Source organism: Fringilla coelebs, assembly GCF_963513975.1.
Source record: "Fringilla coelebs genome assembly, chromosome: 5".
NCBI lineage: Eukaryota > Metazoa > Chordata > Aves > Passeriformes > Fringillidae > Fringilla > Fringilla coelebs.
The window spans coordinates 27,977,495-27,995,253 of NC_140033.1; the positions used below are offsets into that span (position 1 = coordinate 27,977,495).

At 38.5% G+C, this 17,759-nt stretch overlaps 1 protein-coding gene across 1 annotated transcript in view; it reads left to right on the top strand.

The window, feature by feature from the left end:
- Positions 1 to 860: 860 nt before the first annotated feature.
- PNPLA8 (patatin like domain 8, phospholipase A2) overlaps positions 861 to 17,759 on the top strand; it is a 36,798-nt gene continuing 19,899 nt past the window's right edge. Inside the window, exons 1-8 of the mRNA XM_084206499.1 lie at positions 861 to 1,014; positions 1,713 to 2,925; positions 3,855 to 4,004; positions 5,204 to 5,355; positions 6,091 to 6,185; positions 9,607 to 9,778; positions 14,499 to 14,556; positions 16,759 to 16,953. Of these exons, the coding sequence (XP_084062625.1) occupies positions 1,804 to 2,925; positions 3,855 to 4,004; positions 5,204 to 5,355; positions 6,091 to 6,185; positions 9,607 to 9,778; positions 14,499 to 14,556; positions 16,759 to 16,953 (1,944 nt within the window). The 5' untranslated portion in view covers positions 861 to 1,014; positions 1,713 to 1,803. The remainder of the gene's footprint in view (positions 1,015 to 1,712; positions 2,926 to 3,854; positions 4,005 to 5,203; positions 5,356 to 6,090; positions 6,186 to 9,606; positions 9,779 to 14,498; positions 14,557 to 16,758; positions 16,954 to 17,759) is intronic.

The following is a 17,759-nucleotide window of genomic DNA, read 5'->3' on the forward strand; positions in this document are numbered from 1 at the left end:
GATGGGAAATTTAGGTTAGATATTAGGAAGAAATTCTTCACTGTGAGGGTGGAAAAGCACGAGGGTGGAAAAGCACAAGTTGCTGGCCCCACGGATGTGGATACCCTGGCTCTGGCAGTGCCCAAAGCGAGGCTGGATAGGGCTTTGAGTGGTGTGGTCCGGCCCGGTCTGGTCTGGTCTGGCGGGAGGGAGGGAGGTTAGGCCCCCATAACGCTCCCCGTCCGTCCCGGCCCCCGCCCCCGCCAGCCCCGTCAGCGCCCACCGCCGGCGCCGCCCCGCCCTCCCGCGTGCCGCGCCGCACGTCGCCGCCCGCCCCGGCGCGCGCGCAGGCGCAGGCGCAGCAGCCCCGCCCCGCCCCGCCCCTGACCTCGCGCTGCCCGGCCCCGCCCCGCGAGCCGCATCGCGTCACCCCCCCCTCCTCTCTCCCCCCTCCCCTCCTCCCCGCCGGCCGGTCCCGTGGGGTGCTGGCGCGCGCCCCAGCTGTTTCCGGCGCGCGGGGCGGGCGCAGGCGCAGTGCCGCGGCCGCGCGCCGCGGGTGTTGTGGTGCCGGGCCCCGGGGCCTCCCGCCCGCTCCGCCGGGGCGGCACCGCTCGCGAGGGCGCGGCCACTGCCTGACGTTAGGCGGCGGCCTGGGCAGAGTGGGCAGGCGGGAGCCACTGTCCAGCAGTACCGCCTCCAGGACGGGCCGCAGCGCACGGGGTCGGGCCGCATCTCCGCCGAGTCCTGGGGCAATATGAGGACGGGGGGAGCACGATGAGCGCGTGCCGGGCACGCGGGGCTCGCTCGCGTAACGGGAGGTGGGCCGGGGACAGCGGGGCCTGGACTCGGTGCTTGTTTACGCCGCCACTCTCGGCAGCGTTTCGGGGAAATGGCGCAAGGCCGGAACAGCGGCCGCGCCTGCCCCCGGGCCAGGAGGCGCCTCCGTGCCTATATAGCCTGGGCCGGCCTGGGGCCCGCAGCCCGGCTGCGCGGCGGTCACCCGGCGGGACAGGCACAACGTAGGCAGAGGAGGCTGTAAGTAACGATGGTGCTACCGGCGGGGTTTCACCTCTGCTGTCACTGTGAAATCGGCCTGCTCAGGAGTTGGTTTGCGTGCCTGTCTGGCAGGCCTTCTCGGCATTTGTCACGGGCGCCTGGAGAAGCCTGGGATTGTTTTTTTGGCAAATAATGGATTTGCTCCTGTGATATCAGCACAACACTGGTGTGCTGTGTAAAATGGTGCTCCACCAGTTGTACCTTTCTTTGCAGAGTAGGGATTGTATCCTGCCCTTGGCTCTTAGGATGGGCACATTTTGTTGAACTTTGATCAACACTTGGTGTCAGTTCTCCCCTGTGAGGAATTCTGCTACAGGGTGGTAATATATTGCCATTTGAAACGCTGCGTCTGCACAAGATAATTTGCTGAAGAAACAGCAATCAATTTTCAATATGTCATTAAGTACTTTTGAGAAGTGGCACATATTGCTCAAGATGAGCTTACACTGTCCTTTAGGGAGTAGCATGTTGAAATGTTAGGGTGAGCTAACTACCAAATGTCCTGAGCAGTGGATTTTCCCATGAGATTATTTGATTTGATTTGAATGTTTATCTGTCCTTACCAAATGGATGCACAAGCTTCATCTGTTTTAAACAACTGTGATTTTAATTTAACTTGTTTCTGGTGTGGGGTTTCCATTGTTGGTTTTAATTTTGTTTTGTTTTTTCTTTTTCAGGTAACACTACATTACGGGACTTACTTATTGACATATATTTTTTGGAATGAAATAGAAAGCCACATAGAAAAGGTGCAATTATTTATAAGTTATGACAGTTCATTTATCCTTGGATGCATATTTATTCTTTTTGATTAACCCAAAAAATCTTTGGTGGAAGCAGAGAAACAAATACCTGTGTTTCTGTAGACCTAAAGCCTGCTGGAGGCTAAATCATGCTGTACACCTGAGAGTCTTTCATACAAGTCAGCCTTGGTGTAAGTGGGCCAGAAGCAGAACATTTTGGTATAACAAGTACATTTGTAGCCATGAGTTTTTATACTACAGAGTTTCCAAACTTTTAACTTCTTCTTCTAAAGGACTTACAAGGGTGAGCATTCGCATGTCACGAATTAAGAATACTATAGAATCTGTTTCGAAGGCAGTGTCTGGCACTCACAGTGAGCTGGTGTCACGGATAGCTCGATTAAAGTCCCACCCGGGTACTTTGGGTAAAGCAAATAAAAGTAGTGCAGATGCAGATAAGATCAGCACAAATCTAGAAAATGATAAGCAAGTTACAGATGTCAGAACTCAGGACGATTGCAACAGAGGCCCAGCTGCAAAGAAATCCACTTGTGCAAGTGAAAACTTGGAACCTGTGTTAGTAAGTTCAAGCGGCACTTGTCAAGATACTCCAGAAGTTTCGGCATCTACTAAAAACCACCTTTTTCATGTAAGCTACTTTTCTACAAATTTTGGAGAGACTTACAACTTCGTAGCTGATCATATCAACTCTTACTTTAATAATTCTGTTATGGAACAAGGAAGAAAAAAGAATGCATTATTACAGGACTCTGAAAGAGAAGAGAGGAATAAGCTTGATTCTTCAGCAAATACTGTAACAAGTGAAGAAAAGGGAGTGAATTCAGGAGGTACTTTAGCTCCTGAAGCAGAGATCTTGGGTACTGAAAAGACAAATACTGCTCTCCCAGTTTCCACTAAAAAAAGTATTGCAGACTTTCTTTCATATCCCAGTAACAGTGTACAAGCTTTTGTCGACAGCTATATTGGTGGTTTGGTTCCAAAGTTAAGATCTGATACAAAAGTTGTTCCACCAGAAAAGAGTAAACAGCAGGAACAAGAAGTGTCTGAGAAGACTGATGAGGACAAAGTAAAAGAGGCCAAAACTGCAGAAGAGAAGGAGAAGCATCTGTCTCTTCAGAGAGAAAAGGCAAGTCTTTGCTTAGTGTTAATTTATATATTATTTCTATGTATATTTTTTGCAAGTTTATATATATGCTATACTATATATATATATGTATATGCATATCTTTAAGTATAGATACACATTTACTTATGTAAATAAGTATATACCTGTGTATATACTTACATACATATGTATGCATACTTTTACTTATATATAAGTATTTGTACTTCCATATAAGTAGATATGTGGTGTTCCTGCCCTCAGCAGAGATGTTGGAACTAGATGATCTTTAAAGCCCTTCCAACCCAGACTGTTCTCTGATTCAATCTGTGCACTTTGATAAATAAGTACATATATAAAACTATATAGATTTTATCTATATGTATGCATACTATATGTAAACTTACAAATATATATATATGTGCATTAAAGTAGGCATAGATACATCTGTGTTTAAGTATTTGATGTTTTATGCAGGTATAGATCTGTTTATGCACGTTTATATATGAAGAGTCTGTGTGTGTATTTTTTTGCACACACACCACTGTGCATGTGTGCTGTAGGTACATTTATTTTGTTCATATATACCTAGAGTCCATAATTACAGACAGATCTAGCTGTGGTATTTTTTGTAGATAGAGTAATTTTATAGTTTATGGTTTGTTAATGGTTTAAATACCAGAGAGTTGCCCTGAAAGTCCACCTGAATACATTTTGACCTGTTTGTTTGGTGTATTCTTGCTGTAAACTTGATTTCATTTTCTACTAAATAAAGAATCAAAAGGTTTTTGTTGACAATTTAAGCAGTGCTTACTTGGAACCTGTAGGAGATCTCTAGTACAACATGCTGTTCATTGCTTCTGAGAAATCTTAAAATAGCGCTTTGAAATTAGTCTTGACAAATTTTACACATTTCTCAGAGTAGTTTTATGTTGTCTGTTTGTCTTCTTTAGATCATTGCAAGAGTGAGTATTGATAACAGGACTCGAGCTTTAGTTCAAGCCCTGCGGAGATCGGCTAATCTAAAAGTCTGCATCAACAGGGTTGAAGAACTGACCTGTCATCTTCTAGAATTTCCAGAGAGCAGAGGAGTTGCAATTAAGGTGCAAATAGTTTTTATGCTTACATAAAAATCAATCTGACGAATGATTGATACAGAACAATGTAAAACCTCCTTCTGTGCTTTTGTGGACTAGTCAATATTTCCTGTTTGCAAGGATTGTAGTTTGAGTGTCTCTTTTTATAACTTTTTAGCTGGTTCAAGCAGATTCATATGCAAGCTACTGTGAGTTTAGCTAAAGGGTCTTAAGATTGCTGTGTTTAATTTAGAAGCATACGGCATGGTCATGTGGCTAGGTAGTATAGCTTTTTCCAGTGGTAGATAAAGGTCGTACACTGTGTCCCCTGTGGCAGTTGATTAAATGGGAATGTGCTGTACAGTTGATCTGTAAATGCACAGTACTTTCTATGCTTGTTTACATTCTTTCTTCCAAGAGAGGTGGCAAGAGAACCATCAAATAAGTTAATGCAATCTAGTCCTACTTGTTTTCTTCCCTGCATTGAGAGGGCGGGAGGTGGGTGGTAGACTATTCAAGATGTACTAGCTAAATCACAGCATTTGTCAACCTTGTGCCTTTTTCCACAAGATGTGACAAACCTGTGACACAGATTGTAGAATTTCTGGAAGAAGTAGCCTTTGGGAATGGAGTGCAGGCCAGATGAATTATCTGGGCAGGGTACAGGTCAGGCATTCACATAAATATATGTGAATTACTTTATTATGAAAGAGTGTATTCACTACTCCCATTTTGATTGTAATGCTGTGTATCTTTGTGGTAATGTCCATTTAAAAAATACTCTGTGTGGGAAAGCATTTTAAATTTTGTTTTGGTATTAGTGTACTTAGAAGGCATTTCTTGTTTTGAAGCAGTGCAGTACTTACCAAGCAAATCTACTTGGTGTGCCTCATACTCGAGTCTACACTTGGCTGATGTGGTACTAAGTCAATAAAATGAAACTGGTAAATGTAGCTTTCCTAGCTATTAAAAATATTTACATATCATCTTGATTGTTTAATTTTGATATGTAGTTACTATAGCACTGAGGTGTGTACAGCATAATATTGACATCCTTTCTTTCCCTTGTTAGAGAAAGACATGGGTAAATACACATTTGAAGCTTTTTTTCCAAGTTTAGCTAGTATATTACTTCTGTACTTTAATGACATGCTAGTGGATTTAAGAACGGATGCTTTTGGTTTAAACATAAGGTTAGAATTAAATATCCTTGTATTTATCAATAGGAAAAATTAATCCCATGCCTGTTGCGACTGAGACAAATTAATGATGAAAGTCTTCAGGCTGCCGTTAGAGAAACTTTAGCTCTGATTGGCTATACAGACCCTGTGAAAGGCTGGGGAATTCGAGTCCTCACCATTGATGGAGGGGGAACAAGGTAAAACTTCTGGGGTTTTACATACTCATAACCTTTTTCATACTGTAACTAGAAGTAAAATTTCAGTCTCTCTTTGATAGATAAATGCCCAAAGAGGCAATTTATGAGTTACCTTTCTGTCACGTTTGACTATCTAAGGGATGGGTATTGTTTTTCTATGCATTTTTGCTTGAATGGTGTTTGTGTTGGTGCTCATTTTGCTGTACACAGTTATCTTGCTCTATCCCAGCAGAGTTCACACTGCTGCACTCCAGATACTGTTTTGTGATAGAGAAACACAAATCTGATGGTCTCTAAATCATCTCTCCCATTATTTCAGATACATTGAATTGAGGCCAAGTAAACCCCATACTGGAAAATACTATCCCCCAAGGGGCATTATATAGCTTTGTTAAGACCAAAATTTAAGTGCTGTGTAGTGGGAGTGCAACTAAAATCTATCCTTAGTCTACATCCACAGAAGTTGATCACCCCCCAAGCCTTTGCTGTAAAACAATATGGCTGTAGCTGTTGAATACTAATTTGGTATGCCTGAGTATGTCATTCATATTTAGTACTCATCGTTCTGTTTCAACTGTGTTCTGCTGCTCTTTTATTTCCTGAAATATTCAGGATTTTTACTGTTGCACTTATTCAGTTATAATTAGTTATGATGAAGCAAAGGTGTTTGAAAAATGATTAGAGCTATGTAAGATAAGACCACCACTGTATGTGAAGGGGAATTTTGTGTTTCAGGGGTTTAGTTGCACTTCAGACTCTACGGAAACTAGAAGAATTAACTGGAAAGCCGGTTCATCAACTTTTTGACTACATCTGTGGCGTAAGCACAGGTAATTATTAAGTCATAAGTTGGAATTTTGCTATCAATGTAGTAAAAGAACATTTGAAAATAAACACAGATTTTGCAGTTTCTGATTTAAGAGTGTAAGCTGGGAAAGTACGGTTGTGATTTCTAGAGTCTTTTTGTTTCTGAATAAGAACTTTGGGCAGTCATGACAAACTCTTGGCTTTAAACTGATTTGTCATTTTTTCAATTTATGTGAAATCTTCAATTTGCACATAGAGTTATCTTAGGTGTTTGTGGAGCTTTACAGACTACTAAGATAATAGCCCTCAAGAACTGGTGCTGAGTCAGTCATGTTTCCTTTATTAAGTTTACAACAATGTTTCATCTTGTTAATTACCTGCCAGACGGACAGAATGTGCCTGTAGCAAGATCTTGAATGATCTAAATCAGAGGAAGTGGTCAATGCTGTGGTGCCCTCCCTTCATATTGGTCGGTACAGGCTGGAGAAATGGCTTGGCAGATTCAGTAAAGCCAAATACCAAGTCCTCTGTCTGAGCTGGGGTGACGGCCTAGAAACCAGCTTTACAGGAAAGGACCTGGTCTTGTTTGGAACAAGTTGGTTGTGAATCATCGCTGTACTCTAGAGCAAAGAAAGCTGACTACGTTGGCTTGCATGGACGAGAACGTACCCAACAATTGAAGTGTCTCTGTTTGGTGACAAAGGTCTTGTTATGGCCTCCTCTATAAATCCTTTATCTTTTGGCTATGTTTTTGTGCTGGGTGCATCTGGCAGAGAGCCAGGGGCTGGAGCTCATGACGTGTAAAGGAGAGAGTGCAAAAACTAGGTTTATTTGGCCTTGAGAAGGCTAAGGGTGGGCCTTTATTCTGGTTCAGGTAATGGGAAAATAAAGAGAAGATGGATCTATAATAATTTTTGAGGTATACAGGGGTAGGAGAAAAGCCAGCAGACAAGTTGGAGTGTGGGAAGTTATAATTAGGTATGGGATCATGTTTTTCTTGCAGGGGTGGTCAGACACTGGAAGGAGTTGCCTGTTCAGACTTTGTAATCTCTGTTCATGGAGATACTCAAAATTTGGTTGAACAAGTCCTGAGTAACCTATTCTAATTATACTTGTTGGAACAGGAGGTTGGACTAGATGATGTCTACACCAGGTCCCACCCAGACTTATTTACACTTGTGACTCAGTGATAAGTTACTCCTCCCTAGAAAGCAGGGAACTCCAAAGCATAAGTTTCTACTTTAAAGACAGTAATCTCATTCAGAAATTGTTAGACCAGTAGCGCCACAAGTATGTTTTCTAACATAGGAGGTATGCTGTACCTAGCATACTCCTGTGTTACAAAACTGAGCATACATGCACTAGCTCAGTTTCCTTTAGAAACGCACATTCTTCAGTTTTTTTGTCATACTTATATTCGATCAGGAACTATATTAAACACAGATCACCCTGGGTCGATGAAGTGTTTCAAGAGATTAGCTTAATAGACCCAAAATAGTGGAGGAGAGTGTTCAGGTCTCCTAGACAGAATTTGTTTGTAACCACAATATAGTTTCCTGCTTTATACTTTTAGTAGTCTTCCAAATAAATCCTTCATTAGTTAGTTTAGTGGTAAGTGGTTGTTTTTTTAGAAGGTGGTTTCCCTACTAAACACTTCTCCAGTGTTGTCTTCAACGAATAAAGGTGTTTTACCTTGGATAGAGAGGCCTCGTGTTCTTAATTTACTCCCGCTACTATCACTAGAACTAACTTGGTTTTTAATTCTTCCTCAAATTTTGGGATTTATGACTGCTAATAAGTCCTTCACATCTTCTTTTAAATTTTGTTTACACAATTAAGCTTTTGTCTGCAGTTGTCCATTTTGCAATAATAAATGTAAAGACATGGCTGGGTGAGGCTATGCATGTTTGCCAGCACTGTTGGCAGTTCAGTTTGTATTGACAGTGCATATGCCAATAGTTTTGCAGTTGAATGAATTATGCTTTGCAAGAGTGATGGATTAAATTTTAGGAAATGTGCCTCTTGTGCACTGCACTTCTCTTTACTGCTGCAGTTTTTTTATTTCTTACTAGTGTTCAGCTGTTTTGCCTTTGAAGTTTGGAAATGCCCTTGCTGTGAATCCAGCATCACTGTCTTTGTAGTTATCTTCCCCATGCTTCTCTTCATTGGGGGGTCAGAGGGTGTCAATGCAGGCAGTCACCGAGAAAGATCATTGCAGTGATGGTGTAATAGGCTCTGCATACTTTGAATCTGCTCACCAAAATAGCAAATGTATGATATTGTAGAACTGGTGCTGGAGAGTTTAGAGGAAGAGAATGTGGCAGAGGATTTGCATGATGCAGGAAAATAGTGTTTCTCTGCTGCTAGGTATTAAGTCTGCATGTGGTGATTTGGCAATTGAGATAGTTTCTCTTGATGAAACTTTGTGTCAAGTATGATGAAGTTTTGTGTCAAGTAGGCCTAGGTTGCCTTAAGCATGTGTGCTGCCTTGTAAAATACTCTAACTATGAATCCACTCAGCTCCGCTCTCCCAGTTGGCGAGCTCTGTGAGAGTGAAAGAGGGCTTGGAAGTCATGTTTCTTTTAAAGCTGTCTGTAACTTCCTGAACTAATTTTTTTCTGCACATGCATTGTATTTTTACTCTATTTCAAAAATTGGCACCTTTTAAAATTAACGTTATTCAAGCCTATGGCATTTATTTCCAGATTGAAAAAATCACGTGTCCTAATTATTTCTAATGTTTAATTGCATGTTCTCGCAGTATGGCACAACTAAATTTAAAGGTTTTGTGTGTCCCTTTTGATTTAATATATCTGAGAATTGTAGTAATGCATTAACTGTATTTTTCCACAGTTCCTTTTAATGGTATTTAGCAGCAATGCTTTTTGAGTGCTGTTATTTTGTTCCTGCAAGGGTAGGTCATAATTTTTGTTAGGGACACACTAGATGGCAGCATGTATGAAACTAATTATAAATGGTTGCAACCAAATGTAATCCAAATTACTGGAATCTCGTTTATTTTTGCAGAATTTTCCTAGAATATTTCTATATTGACTTAAGAGTTTGCATGGTAGCAAATAATGCTCCAAATAAATTTTTAGTACCACAGCATAGATTTCTCTTACTCATTTATCTTTCCAAGTAAAGTAGTGGATTTCATTTGCTTTCTGCCATATGCTTGTAATCTGCAAAATGAAATAATACGATGTTTTAACTTCTCATATTTCTGTTTTTGGAAATAGATTTTTTCTGTATTGTGTACATTCTTTTAAAGTGTGGTTTGTGATCTCTGAGCAGGAATTTAGTGAAATAAGTGACAGTTGGTCTTGCTGTTTCAAGACAGATATTCACTTAACCTATGAACTACATTAACTGGTAATGCATCTTTGTAATCTTCCTCCAGGATACGTTTTTGTAATATTGCAAAATATTTGTTTTTTTCAGGAGCTATATTAGCTTTTATGTTGGGCTTGTTCCATATCCCCCTGGATGATTGTGAAGAACTGTACCGTAAGTTAGGATCAGATGTTTTTAAGCAGAATGTAATTGTTGGAACAGTCAAAATGGGCTGGAACCACGCCTTTTATGACAGTGATATATGGGAAAAAATGCTCAAGTAAGTAAAAGATAATCAGATGAAAAATAATTAGTGCAATGACTGAGTGCATATGGTTTTGTTATTGCTTCATTGGTGTGCAGATTCTTAAAACAACTAGAAGGGACTAACATATACTCTTTCTTTTGAAATAGCTGTTTTCATATTTACCAAGATGCTGGAAGCTTTTAATATAATGATTTATGTTTCTGGGGAATAAAGTAAGCCTTACTGCACTGATTTCTGATTATATTCCTGTATGCTTGCCAGCTCTGCTAGATCTGACTTGTTACAGATTTGCTACAAATTTTACTAACCACCTGCTGTGCCCTTTTTAGTAAAGGAGATTGGAGAGAAATAAAATTATGTGCTGTAGCAGGGATTTTTAATATTTGCTGCTATACTGGAGGGCTTTGTTCATTGCCACTTTCTTTGAAAGGGAAATGAGCTGTAAGGGTTGCAGTGAAAAATTATCTGCAGTGTCAGAGTTGCCTGTGCAGTATATTCTCTTGCATTGATGGCTATTCAGGAAAAGCCACTAGAAAGAATTATTATATTACAGGTTTTATTTATTAGTTTTATTAATCTGCATTTGTATTGATAGTTCAATTGTTTATAATTTTTAGCAAACGAATGTCATAGCTTCCCAACCAGCATGAGCTGACCTTGCCACTGAAGGAACTGAACAATCTTTTCTGAGAGACAATGTGAAATAGTAAAAGGTTCCTTCTGATAAGTAATAACAAGTTCCTTTGGGAATGTGATTACTGTGTTTTATGGGATTAAAAGAGTTTTTATGACATAATAGTGGGAATACCAGTAGTGTCTGAATTTTAAGCATTTTACTTCTTTCATTAATTGGAGAGAGAAGCTTCTAAACACTTCTTCTCTGTGCTCTTGCATATTTTTAGAAATAAATACATATATCAAATTATTATCATTAGCTTTTCTTCTCAGGTATCTAAAGGTCTTTTTTTAGAAATTAGATGTTTCTCTGTCTTCCCTCATTTCATTCCCCACCCAGTTAAATGAAGTCTTGTGAAAATCAGAATAACCTAATGTGAAAGTATTTTACATGGCTTTATTAAAATACTATTGCTTTTCTGCATAAATGTGCATGTAGCACATGAGGGAAGTAAAGAACCCTACTCCTGTGCAATAGGCAAAAGCAGGCAATTAATATATTATCCATAGAGTAAATTAAAAATTAAATGTGCTGATCAAAAATTACTTCTTGATTACCTGCAATGTTGAAGGGAGATGCTATGCCTGCACAGCATTTTGTTGAAGAGGCTTCCCTGTGGTGTGGGGGCGTGGCGCTGAGAAGGGAATTGTAAGGTTATATAGTATCTCTTTACAGCAGTATTGAAGGTCAGGTCTAACATTGTTACAGCATGGGGAAACTGCTGCGTGCTTTGTTTTGAATTTAAAAGCCTTACTTGTGCTGTGTGTGGTTTTGTAGTTTAAATGGTAACTTGTCAGCCTTGCTTGAAATAGAGACAGTTCATTGTCAGTGTACAGATGTGTAATGCTCGTTTAGTCCTACCACAGTATCAGTGGTGGTATTTTCTGTCAGAAGGTATTCTTGCTGAAAATAATTAAGTTGATGTTTCATCGGTCTACTGTTCCATTCATGGGATATATTGAAAATTGCATTTCAGAAAATGACAACTAATTTTGGTTAACTGACATTTCATTCAGAGTACTTTAGGAAATTGTTTTAATATGTTTTATGTATGTCTGTTTTAACTCCTCTTTTATATTTCTTGAGTAGCAATTTGAGGACTAGTTTTAATGATTTACGTTATGCAGAAGATTTTACTTACAATGTATCAGTATATGTAATGCTATATTGAATTGCATTTGTAAGAACCTGGATTTTAGTTCCAGCTTCTCTGTTTTGTCTTGACTGTTGTTGACATATACAATTTTCTTCTTGCATGCAGTTTTAAGAAACTACTGGAGAAATTTGATGAGCAGCTAGGGGTTTTCACAAGCTAGCTAAAATCTCATGTTGGGAATTTATAGTCTTGAGAAGCAATCAGTCACTCTGTGAAGAGTAGGATAAAAATTACATGTTCTCTTTTGGTAGCAAAATGGATAATGCATGTGTTTGGGAATACAAGTAATAATACTTCAGTATTTGTTTTGCAGAGTGAAATACAAATTGACACTGCTCTCTAGTCACTAGATGGGTAACACATTCCATACCAGCACAGGATATAACAGTCTCTTGTGCAGGTTCGGTAAAGATGTCATAGATTTCGGTACTACTGGTGCTGTTGGAAGAGGGTGAAAGTTACAGTTTTAACTTTTGCATTGAGTGCTCTTTCTCCAGAATATTTGCATCACTGCTGTGGCCCTTTAGAATGTTTCTTCCAGCATATGGTTGACAATATGTTCTTCATAGCATTATTGAAATAAGTGTTGCAATATTACTGACTTGAAGCAATGATAGAGCAATGTTTGTGAAAGAGACTCATTGTTTAAGTAGGTCATGTCTAGAGGACATAGGTCACAGACAGACACAAACAAAGTAGATAAATGGAAAAATAGGATGGCATAATAACTGATGAGTGGAAAAATGTAAAATGCTTACAGGATTTAAAGTAACTTTAATATTAAAAGTGATTTGGTTTTCACAGACAGTTTAATGAAACATCTGTATGCTTGTGGTCAGATAAGATGATTCAGTGTGTGACAGTTGGGATTGAAAATACATAAAATACTATAATGCCTTTATATTAATTTACAATATAGTTTCAATTAAAATATTATTTATAGTCCTGGTTTCCCCATTTTACAGAATATTTCTGTTGCAAGATTGGGGAAAAAGTAACCAATGGCCTAAAGATAACGCACTTTAAGGGTCTTTATCATTAACAAAAACAAATGAGTTAAAGTGGTAATTTGAGATAGTAAGGCATCATGAGAATTACCAGTTTCTTCTTTTCTTTGATAACAGGGGATTATTCAATAAAATTAGGAGGCTTTATTTTTTAACACAATATGTGAATAAACTGTGGAATTACTTCTGCTGTGACTTCATAAAAGAAAATCAAACAGTGAGAAAAATACATTTATTTAATATGCAATTGCAGTATTAATGGTAGCATCAGAACTAAACTAAATGTGGAGGTAGTACTAAACTTTTCTCCTTAGACTGTAATGTCTGAAGTTGCACAGTAGTTGAAAGGATTTTTGTACCTACTCTGGAGTATCAGTTTCTGGCCTTCATAAAAAACAGGATGCGATGAGATAGTTATTCAGTTTGATGGTTCCTATAATTAAGCAGAGGATATTGCTTATGCATTTTTTTCATCTTTGCATTCAGGGTTTGGGAAAAATACCTAATACAGACATTGCAGAAATAGATGAAAGAGATGCAAATCCCTAGATGGCTTTGATATCTCACCTCTGTCAGTCCCATTTCTTTTATTCCTACTTCATGGTTCTGTGTGCCTTCATCTCCTTATGTAAACAGTTAATGAGTGCAGATGTCACTCTTCCCCTTCTGGCTGGTGATTCTGAGACTAGAATCAAAGCAAAAACAAAACTGTGCTACAGGTACAAGAATTGTGTCAGCAGGAGTCTTCCATCGTAGGACTGGGACCTGTCTCCCTTCCTTCCTCCCTGTCAAGGACATGTTGCCAGCTATCCTTCAAGCACAAATATCCACTAGAAGAGCAAATTGTCCTAATTGCACATACAGTCTACTGTCTGCATGGAGGACTGCTGCTATGGTAGCCTTTAAAGCTTCTTTTGTCTTCTGGCCTGAGTAGGTAGATAAAGATGTCGTTTTTAACAGTGGAAGTGCTACTCCCTCCTGTCATGGGTGCAAGCTGTAGTTGAATGATCTTGTAATAACAGCACATGGAATATCTTAACTTTAAAAGTGTGGCAGTATGGAAAACCGTAATTGCAAAATAAGGCAGATGCACCAGCAGTGTTTGGGTGGGCTGTCTTTTAGGGGAGGAAGAAAGCTTGGTGATTTAAAGGAAAGCCTGTTTGGAATCATTATGGGTGACCACCCACTCTCTAGGAGTTTTATACCTTGTAAGCAAATCAGAGTTGAAGTAGATGGTGAGGTGAGATCACTAGTCTAGTATGGTAATTTGCTCCAGTCTCCTCTGTTGTGCAAAAGGACTGTCTTCTAGTTAACAGCAGGAACACTGACCCGGATATGATGAGAAATTAGAATGCTGACCATTAGTGGGATTTATGAAAATGTATTCATGTGAAAAAATATTACCTCAGAAAGGAATGGTAAATGCATATTGGATTACTGTTGTGGAAGACTACATGTAGATGTTTTAACTTTCTTCTAAATCATATGGAATCACATCTTTCTCTCTGTAGCTTTCGTTTCTGTAACTACGGAAGAGTAATTTTTCATGACTGTAGAACCACTTAATAAGGATGTTGACTTTTTGCTTCCTAAATGTGGCAAAGTATTTTGTCTAACTATGTAGTTGAGTAACTGTAATGATTTATGGTTAGGTATGTAAACTGAGTAATTTAAATCAAGACCTCTTCAGTCACTCTTCAGACTTATTTCCAACAGGCTAGAAGGTTTGAAGTGTCAGTCCATTGAAGTCACTAGTATAAATGAGATTTGTTAAAGTGAAATACAAACATTGCTTCTTTTAAATGCAAAGGTCTCAGAAATAATGATGATAAAAATGTACATCTTGTGCATGCTGAGTTGATGGAGCATTTTCAATTTTTTACACTTTTTTAGAGAAAAGATGGGCTCAAATCTTATGATTGAAACTGCAAGAAAGTCCAGATGTCCAAAGGTAAGTACAGTTTTCTAAGATAAATACTAATTGGATATTTCACAAGTACTCTTAAGAGTTCTGAGTAAATTCTGTACCTAGAAGAGCATTGGATAGACAGCATGAATGTTGAAGTGCTCTTCAGACTTGTATATGCTTTTAATGGATATGGTTTTAAAGGATAAAAATAATTAGATTCTATATGCTTTTAAAGGATAAAACTTAATTAGATTCTTAAATTTTGGCAACAATTTCTGATATTTTTACTGCTTCTAGTAGGAATATATTGCAGAGATGTTAAAAAACTTGGAAGCCTAGAAATACTGGGTCACCATTTTGGGGTTGTGCTAAGTTTGTTTTTTTCATGTAAGAATTCTAGCGTCTGGAGATTCTGTCCTGTCAGCTGTGATCTGTGTTACTGTGTTGCAAGAGGGCACGGGTTTCTTCTCACTTTGTTTGGAGTACCTGGTTTTCTCCATTCACATTCTTGGGCCCCAAGATCTCATCTCTTCCTGTATGATAGAAAAGGCACTAAGTCATAGGAGGGGTGACATACAACAGCATGAGAGTGAAAGATGAGAAAGCATGGGTATTTTATTTTTGGTGAAGGATAGGGTGTGAAGAAAGAAGCGAAATATAATAGGATATATTTCAGAACAATCTGTAATTAACAGGTGTTTTGGTGTCATAGCACTATATTCAATGCTTTACTGTTAAATGGAAGATATTCACATTTTTCTAAACATAGAAACGTGTGCCTTACTGACTGCGTTCCTAGTCTGTGTCTAAAACAAGGACATGAAAAGGCTGGTGTGGTATGTTGCTTTCTGAGAGAGAAGCTATCCTGTGTTGACTTGAAAGTTATCTTTGAACTGGGATCTTTGGCTTCCTTCCATGTTCTTCAGTAATAAAATGTGCATATAAATAGAGCTGAAACTAGCTGTTCCCACTAATCTCTTTATAGTGCTGTCAGTGGTGGCACTCTTTACAAGGCACAGCAAAATCAAAATAAAACACACAGTTCTGTGCTCTGCTGCTGCTAAATTCATGGCAAGATGGGTTTTTCCAGAAGGTGTTGAGCACTTTGCAACATAGACTGCATCATGGAGTGTATAAGGGTATTGCCAAAAATGAAAGCATCCTTTTAAAAAGTTTTCTATTATATTTTCTGAAGTTTTTTTTCTTACTGCTTCTGTTAGTGCTTAGAACTAAACCCTCCTTTTGAGAAAAACAGGAAACTTCCTCCATCAAATGGTGGAGTGTGAATCAGGCAGTTTTGCTTTTGCATTGTAATGTAGAAGTTACACTTTTGTTTTCTATAAGGATGAATTTACAGTGAATAAAATTATTTAAATTAAGTAACTGAAGAGTGAAAATGCATACAGTGATATCGCAGCATCAGCTGTGCTGTTGAGTAACGTTTCATGAGAACACCCTATTCTGTAAAACAGTAAACAAGACAGAGTTGAGCTCCCACTTGGCTGCTGGAGTGTTGTTCTGACAGTGCCAGCCAGGCTGGCTGCATCACCTCTAAAGGTCTTGCACATTGTAACACTCATCTGTAACTACGTGTACTTTCTTCTTATGATTACATCTCTAAGATACATTCTTTCTGTTGTCATAATTGGGGTTTTTCAATGGAAATATAATTTTGGCTTTTCACTTAGATGAACATATGTGATTTTTGTTACTGACATTTTAGTTTGCTTACAAAAAAACCTTGACAGACTTTGTTCTTGTGCAGGAGAGAGTCATACTACAATTCTTTAACTCCAGTTGCAATATAAAGTAATCATTTTCTTGGAGAAAGAAATTGATTGACAGTTCTGACATCCATGTTTAATAGCAGTGTTGTATTGCTGGTTACAGACTTCTGAGAACGAAATACTATTTCAGTAGGAAAAGTATTTAAAAATCACATAGCTGACACCCGCATTTTGTTTAAATATCATAGATATTTGTAGAAACAGAATAGCCAGTGGAAGCAATTAATTGCAGGTTTAAAATAGCATTTTCTTTAGGGATTTGGGTCTCTTGTTTGTGTTTTACTTTCCATTTTAAAATTTAGCTAGACATTAAAAAATGCAAATAAATATTGAACCTAGTAAGATTCCAAAGGTGCATTAATGTATACATTGAATTTCATATGGTGGGAAGCTTTCATTCTCATATAATAGTTATTATCATCATACATAACTAATTTTTTTCCTCCTCATTTACTAGGTAGCTGCAGTAAGCACCATTGTAAACAGAGGAACACCACTGAAAGCCTTTGTGTTTAGAAACTACAACCATTTTCCTGGCATTAAGTCCCATTATATGGGAGGCTGTCAGTATAAGCTGTGGCAAGCAATTAGAGCATCATCTGCTGCACCAGGTTACTTCCAGGAGTATGTTTTGGGCAGTGATCTTCATCAGGTAAGTTGAAATCTTCTCCTTGAGGAAATACTTTCCAATTTTACACCTGAGAAAAAACATGGTCTGAATCTCTGAATCAAAACAAAGCAAATAAGTTAGTAGTACAAAGAAAATCTAGGACACATGGGGCAAGAAAAGATATTTTTAGCTTCTATAGCCCTTACAGAACGAGAAAGGTTTGTATTCAGAAGACAAAGATTTTTAAGCCTAAGCTCTTCTGCTATTGCTTACTTGGGAGGAAACCTTATATGAGTTGTAAATTGCGTCTGACTTCCTGCTTGCAACTGGTATTTTGCTGAGCATTATTTCACTAAATAGCTGGTGTAACTTAAAAATATAACAGTATTGTAAAATGTGAAAAAAACAGATTATACACTTTAGCATTCTTTTTATTAGTGTACAAATTCAGTTTATGGTCTACTTTAATTCTTTCCATTGATAGCTTATTCAGCTTTACCCTGGTTCTGGGCTAGTAAGAAGAGTAAGAGATGCCACAGAAGTAAGATTAAACTGAGAGGACAACTGCAAAAGAAATTCCCTTGAGGATAAAGCAGTGTCTCCTATCATCACTGCATGCTATTTTATTATATTACAGCCTCTCTTGGTGACCCTGATAAGTAAAGAACAAAGCAGATTAATTTCTTTAGTAGTTTTTTAACCATGGGGTTCTAGTCCTCCAGTGCTCCTGTATTATTCTGCAGTTCTTCAGGTTTTCAAAGAATACTTCTTGCAGTGCATACTAATTTAAAACTATTAGTATTTATTTTAGTAAATAGCTGGTGCAGATCTGTGGCAGAAAAGACTAC